Source organism: Caloenas nicobarica, chromosome 3, assembly GCF_036013445.1.
Source record: "Caloenas nicobarica isolate bCalNic1 chromosome 3, bCalNic1.hap1, whole genome shotgun sequence".
Taxonomy (NCBI): Eukaryota; Metazoa; Chordata; class Aves; order Columbiformes; family Columbidae; genus Caloenas; species Caloenas nicobarica.
This window is the reverse complement of record NC_088247.1, coordinates 63,885,529-63,892,861: the sequence shown is the minus strand read 5'-3', so window position 1 is coordinate 63,892,861 and position 7,333 is coordinate 63,885,529. Positions and strand designations below refer to the sequence as shown.

The following is a 7,333-nucleotide window of genomic DNA, read 5'->3' as shown; positions in this document are numbered from 1 at the left end:
CTCTGCCATCTGTTAAAACGAATACATCTAAATACACTAATGAATATGTGATGTGAATATCAAGACTTCTGAATCTTAAAGTTAGTTTTTAACAAATAATTTTTCTTCCTGAAAATTATTTCATTCACTTCATTTTAACTCTATACAAGTTTTCTGCCTACTAGAGTTCCTTCTTGATTGTCTGGTAATTAAACAGAATCCTGTCAAGTTTAAACGATCGCTAGTAATTTGCAACTGAACTCCTAATACAAACAGGCATAGGTTTAACTTTAAATGTCTGCTTATGTGCCTTCCTGAAGTAAGACTTCAATGCTCTCTCTGGTAAACACTAACAGCTCAGCCCATTTACTGAGAACTTACACCTTGAAAATGCAGGATCGGGTCTTGTATTAGGAAAACAAGAAGAAAAATCCTCATGTAGAAATAGTATTATCTACAGTTGACACTGGAAAATCTGAAAATATATCATTCAAATGCCATCAATCCACCTAGAATTTCAAGAATTAACATGAAAAAACAGAAACACAGGGATAATTTGATCTTTATTTAGGTCTATTTAAGAAAAGTTGCATCGTATTCAGATAGTCTAACACAGCAAATAAGATTTTACTGGATGGATAAAATTATTAACATCATTGATTTAAGGCAGCTGTTACATAGTGTTACATTAATATTTCAGTCAGATCGAATTCTTCGTATACATTCATGCAGTTAACTTCTACCATATTTTTACACTGTACTTTGAAATATATAGGATTGTTCTGTTTCTCCATATTAGACCTATCTGGTTAAGCTTTTCTCAAACAATACAGAGACTGGACTCATTGTTCTTCCTGGTGGAAGTGAAAAGATTTAATGACTTAATGATTTCATGACTTATTTGATGCAAGAAATGCATGTTGAGAATGCCATGGAGATCAATATACATCTTATGTGTGTATGTCACATGCAAGCATGGAGAAATAGGAATGGAGGTTGAAACATTATTATTATTAGTTAAACTCATCTTCCCTCCATATAAAACCCCAAAATATCCTTGCACTGAGCAGAGGGCCCATTAAATTTCCTCCTTGCCAGAAGATTCCTCTCCAAGCCAACCTCTGTCGCGGACGAGAAATCTTCCATGGAGCCATAAACAATCCTCCATGTTGCCTCTATCATTCAGTCCAATTTCGGCTTTTCTTTTCCTTCTTCAATACCTGAAAACATATGGAGAACAGCTTTTAAGCATCTCTCAGTGAAGAAAAATGAAGAGTTTACTTCGAGAGGTTCTTCTAATGCATTCTTTGTTTTTTTTTCCTTTATTGCTGTTGTTTCTCCCCCACTTGCCCACATGCTCTTGCACGTGTTACCTGCTGTGAATGAAAGGCGCATCTGCACACCTGATGGCAGTGCTTGTCCAGTAACGAACTGCACAGCCCTCCCTCCCTCCAGACCGCTTTCAAATCGGCCGCACCCCCTGCCGCCCGCTCAGCCTTCGACTGCTGCAGGGGTCTGGGAACAGTCCGTCCCCTCACCTCCCCTGCTCACCTACAAGCAAACTGAAGTAGATGTTATTACAGCTGAAGCAGAGCAGCTGACATTCTTTAAAAGCAAGTTTTAAAAATCGTGTTTCAGAATTCAATAACTTTAACCCCCTCTCCATTTCAACACTGGAATTTTAAATATTTGCAAGTCCATCTCCCTTTTTTGAGAGTACGAGAATGGAGAGTCAATTACTGTTGACAGGGTGCATCTCTCTTCTTGTAACAGCCATGTCTTCCAGTGGTATCGGGAGGGCTGAGTTGAGCGTAGGGCTCCTTAAAGAACTTATCCTTGCAGCAGGAATTGTCTCTTTTCTATGCTGAGCGAAGTCTGGGCCGGGCAGAAGATTGTGTTTTTTCTGGCAATGAAAACATTCAGCTATTTCATATGCCTGTTCCTGGACAATGAATTACTATTGGTATCTGACAAAAGTATTGTTCTTCTGACTAAGCCCTCTCTGCCAGACATCTCAAATACAAATATTTCTTTTGGAGGTTTTCAGGCCTGCTGCACACTGGAAAAGAAAGACTTCCGAGGACTGGAGGCGAAAGGGAAGCAATCTTTGAGAATGCTGAGAGGAAAATCCAGTCGCAAGTAAGATCACCTGCTAGTGCAATATACACAGAGATAGCAGGTACACCAAAAGCCACCTGAAAAACAGTTAATTAATCCAATATGGGAAACAATAGGACCCATCTGCTGTTAGAAAGCACAACTACAGAGCTGCCTTGCTGAAAGAAGCAACACGGAAACAAATGGGGCTGCGCGTTGCCAGCAGCCCCAGTACAACGGCCCCGGGTGTTGCTGGCAAACCCACGGAATGGAAGAGCCACACTTGAAGGTTTAACAACCAAAACAAGAGGCTGGGTCCAAAAGATTACAGTGGGTTTACAAGGCTGCTCGAGAGCCAACCTTGAGTCTTCTGCTTTCTGCTGGAAGGAACTTTTCCAATAGTTGTAAATGAGCTGTTTTATTTGCCTTTTCAAAAGAGCCTCTTTCCTCTCTTCTGAAGCACTCTACTGCAGATGCATCAAATAGTTTGGCAGGAATGCAGACACCCTCAAAACTGTGGACAGACACTGGCTTGTACAAAGGGCAAAATTTTCCTTTCCTACCATGTTTGTGGTTTAACTTGGAAAAACTAACTGCAAATCATTTTGTCAGGAGTGAGGTTTTATTTAATGCATCTCCAGAGGAAGAGGAAAGAACTCCAAGCCCAAAACAAGCCCCTCTCACCCCAGAAATCTTCTCATGGTGGACTGCTTTGATTTGCAAGCTTAACTGCCCCAAAGCCCCCTTTAAATGTACAGTTTTCAAATAATATTTCCCCAAGTCTCGCATGGTGGCAGACTGGCATTATTTTACATCTCTGCTGCCTGTGGTGTGCCTGCCGTACACTCCAGGTTAGGTTCATGCAAAGTGTTTCAAGCACAGCAAACCAGCAGGTGACTCATGGCATTCTCTGCTTTGCAAGTGCTTGAACCACAAAGGACTTTGGATCAATGTTCTTTAATCAAATTGAGGAAATGATGGAGGGCATAATAATGCCATGGTGAACCTTGGACGAGGCTGGAAGAATGATCCGACTGATATTAGCTCCTCTAGGGTGGAGGGTCACAAGAACCATGGATTTTGTTATGCATGCTATGGAACAGCGAGGTGGCTTTTCCATAATTTATTTTGCATATTTCAGGCAATTTGATAATGAAAAACATCTTTCACAGATTAAAGGAATCTACTTTTAATCTTGCTACTGCCTTATTTTCCCTTTTACTCTACTCAACAATAGGTGGCCTAGGCAGGGTAGATGGTGTAGAGTCTGCACAGTTGTGTTCACCCTGCACGAAGGTGATTTTTGATTCCTGTTATTTTACTGACATGAACATATTCTTTTTCCTTGAGTAAATTTATAAGCAGAAAACACCTTTACACCTGAAAATAATAGAAGAATGTATTTTATCTCTACACTTACTATTAACATAATTCCCACAGAATGATACCTTATTCTAGCTGCATTTAATGGGTTCATCAGCTAATAAGTGGGTTGTAAACCAATGGGTTGTAAACCTCTCAGGTAATTGCCAACAGCTCTTAAATTAGTATTCGAAGTTATAAAACAGAATACATATTCATAGCTCATCATGCTCTCCAACAGCCATTCTGTTCATCTGGCTGCTTTTAAGAACAAGCAAGCAAGACGTTTCAGTGGAACTTCTGTCATTCTCCTTTGTTTTAGCAAGCTCAAAACATTCTTGATTTTCAGTCCTGATGGTGTATTTCATCAGTTAACATTCCTAAAACAATACTCACATTTTTGGGTATCCCAGATGTAGTTGTTCAGGACCTCTCCCACCAAGTACAATATGTTAATTACTACGGCTGCAGCTACAAAAAAGATTATTTTGACACCTGGGCTGAGGTGCTCAAGAAGTGGGTACACCCACACTCCTGTAACATGGTGAATCCAGCACACCCTGAAACAAAACAAAAATAACAAGTACTGACTCTTACAGTCCTGTTTTTCAAAAGCAGCTTGGGCTATAGGCTTAGTTACTGTAACCTAAAAAGCAATTATTTGAAAGGGCTGCAAGTTGCAACTGAACTGGAGCACCTGGATGACATCTGCCCAGAACAGGCATCACAAATGATGAATCTGTGACTGGTTTCCCACATTCTTACCGTTTTGTTTTAAATTTATTAGGAGCAGTTGGCCAATTTTCATGTTCTGATGTAGACAGGTATTTCCTTGCTGCATCTATGTTTATGAGGAGTACACACCCCTGTTTTGTGCGGCAGTGTGGAAACTGCAGCACCTTCTGTTCCAAACAGGTTCTTCATCCAAAGAGCAGAGTTTTCCAGGCTCTCCTACAAAGCCCAGCTCTCTGGTTTCTGCAACATCCTTCTTTCATTTTGTACATGTTTATGTGTTTCTGCTGCTTCTCCTCACTACATCTGGCAAGTGCATCGGTTTTTGGGTTTGCCAGAAACATAAGGTTCAGTTTATTTTTGAGAGAATAATTTCTTCAGCACTCGTGTTTTAGGTTGCTCCTCCTTTTCTTTCAGTTGCCTGGTATCATTTGGGATCTAATAATTTTTCTTTTGGTAAACATTAAAAAAAAAAAAAAAAAGAAACCACCTCACCAGTGAAACTCTGCCCAGATCCACACTCAATATACAATACAGGGAAAGGAATGACGGTGGTTTGCTGGTAACACAGAGATTTTTCGCACTCAGCTACAGTGGAGATTGCTGGTACGCTAAGTGAAGAGACGGGGTGTCAGCTTTATGGCAGTGCAGCCTGCAGAAGCGCTCCAGGTACGTGGTTTTTCTGGGTGTGACGCAGTGGGCACCTGTACCCTCTGAAGGGACAGGTTTTGTGTTGAGATCTGACACGGTGAGCGGTGAAGTCAGAGGGAGCAGAGCAAGTCCACACGTTCCAGTAGGTGGAAGCTAAGAAAGGCCAAGGCTGCCAAGCAACTGACCAAACATCAGGGAGGGTCATCGGGAAAAGTGCTCTGGAGACAGGCTGGGGCCCATGAGCTGCTGGGCTCTCCTCGAGAATGTAAATCTCTTCTTTCTGAGCCAGCAATTTGAGAGAGCAGGGCACGATGAAGCACAGCTAGAGAAGACTCAGCAGCTGCACGAACTATTATTAATGGGGATTTCCACATCCATATGACTTGCTTCACTTGCTGATACTTCTGTTCATTTAAGGAAGACTTTTGATCACTAGATCAACAGTCATAGGCTCCTGGAGGGCAGAGTCACAGAAGTTCACCCTAAACTGTTAACATTAAGTGCCTGTTACACAGAGAGTCCAGAATCCCTGTTTAACGATTCTGCATCGCCCTGGAAATGTACATGGTTGTCATAGCTTGCCTTCTCCTTAGAAAAACATTTATTACAGCCAAACCCTTAACAGTTGGACACTTCATGTAGGAATTTACATGTGTCATTAAATTAATCTGCATGATCTAAATGGAGATAAAAACCCCTTTCTCCAAATGAGTTCACATATGGAAAATGGTCTCTGCTCTTTACAGTTACTTTCCACAATATTCTTCTGTGCCAGAATTAACCTGGCAAGTTAAAGGTATCCGAAAAAAATAAAGGGTTCCTGTGTAACCCATGGTAACAGGGGGATACCATGTTCCTTTTGATCAAAGAAAAAGATGGGACAGTTAGGTAGAGGCAATGGGATGTCCTCTACTCCCAGGCTGGCTTAGCAGGGAGTGTCTATTATTACCCAATGTTTTTCAGTTTCATTTGCTTTTGTTTTATGATTGACTACCCTGTGAAAAACAAGTTCCAAGGAAAAAGCTTGGAAAAAAGCCAGTGCGCTTCTTTTTCACTCCTTGATGAAACTACCCAGCACTACAAAGCACCTTTATAGAGGGACTTTTCAACAGACCTTCTAAACTGCACCTACATAGCAAACTTCATGAACCAAGTAGAAGTAGCATTTATTAGAATGCATTTATGCTGGAAAGAGGAAATATTTTCTAAATCCAACCAGTGAGTCACCGATGAGCTCCCGAGTGTCAGCGACCCCCGGTTAGTTCAGGGTCTGTGAGCACAGCTCATGCACTCTGCTCCCCGCTGCCCACCCCGGGAGCCCATCCCCTGCTTGGTGGCACTTGCTCCTGTGCTGGGTGCAGCTGTTGTACGCCTGCCCCCGGGGCAGCCGCACCGCAGGAACCCAGGCCCTGAGCACCAGAGGTACCGAGCACCGCTCGGGAGACAACCGTCACAAACCCACCTGATCAGCCACCCTCACCTTCCTTAAAATGAGCTGTACCGCGCCACTCGCTACACCGGGATGGAGCAATATCAGCCTCCTCTCCACCAAGCAGTGACACGCTGGCTGCTCCTGCATTGTCTCTGCCACCAACGGGAGCAGGAACGGGACGACGGCTGCCATGGAAACCTCACCTGATGGCCTTTCTTAGCGGGCTTGCTCCTGCTTGAATATAAGCTATCTCGACCACGACGCACAATAAAGGGCTGATCAACCGTAGGCATAAAGCTTCCACACAAGACTGCTGATTACTAACGTTAATGAATGCCTTCAATGTTGCAATCCTAGTAGTCATTATTCCCGTCCAACCTCATTATTAGATAAGCGCAGGGAAGCATGCATTAAGATTTACTTAGGAGTGCAAATCTAGACCCAATCTAAGACCCTGTTATTGAACAGGTATAAAAAATGGGTCGTTTAGATAAAAATAAACTGAGAAGAAAACGTTTAAGCTGAAACTGGACTGGCTACTTTTGAGAAGATAAAATTAACTTGAGCCTCCCTGCGTTTCAGTTCCATGGCAGCCCATGTAGACAAAATTGTGTGTTTTCAAACATTAATGTGTTACAGGTCATCAAGCTCATTTAGCCATTTGTTAGAACTGGTAAGAAAAGAAGGAATGGAAAGATTTACACACTGTATTCAAATTAAAATGTCTGTTAAAAAAAGTGATGGTTTTTTCAAATTTTCAACCAGCTGGTGTAGAAATCTGAAAAATCTATTTGAAAGCACACAATATTGCTTCTTCATAAAAAAATCTGTCAAAATGTGACCTTGTAGCTTTTTTCCACTTCTAGTATACAGTAGATGATGTATATTTCTCCTATCAATGTAATCAGGAGGAAATGAAAACTATGCAGAGAAGATACACGCACATTTATTCTTTGGCTATAGATCTTTTGCTAATGAGGAAAAGCAACTACAAAAAAATGTCGGAACCTTGTGACTTATGTGTGCTCTACCTGTCGTTTTGAGAAATGCAGCTGTTACAACAGCATGTGTAAAACTTAC

The 7,333-nt window shown here is 41.7% G+C and overlaps 1 protein-coding gene across 1 annotated transcript in view; it reads right to left on the bottom strand.

The window, feature by feature from the left end:
• Positions 1–521: 521 nt before the first annotated feature.
• The window catches only part of AIG1 (androgen induced 1), a 121,538-nt gene continuing 114,726 nt past the window's right edge, over positions 522–7,333 (bottom strand). The window contains exons 5-6 of the mRNA XM_065632149.1: positions 3,835–3,998; positions 522–1,199 (exon numbers count right to left, since the gene is read on the bottom strand). Of these exons, the coding sequence (XP_065488221.1) occupies positions 1,162–1,199; positions 3,835–3,998 (202 nt within the window). The 3' untranslated portion in view covers positions 522–1,161. The remainder of the gene's footprint in view (positions 1,200–3,834; positions 3,999–7,333) is intronic.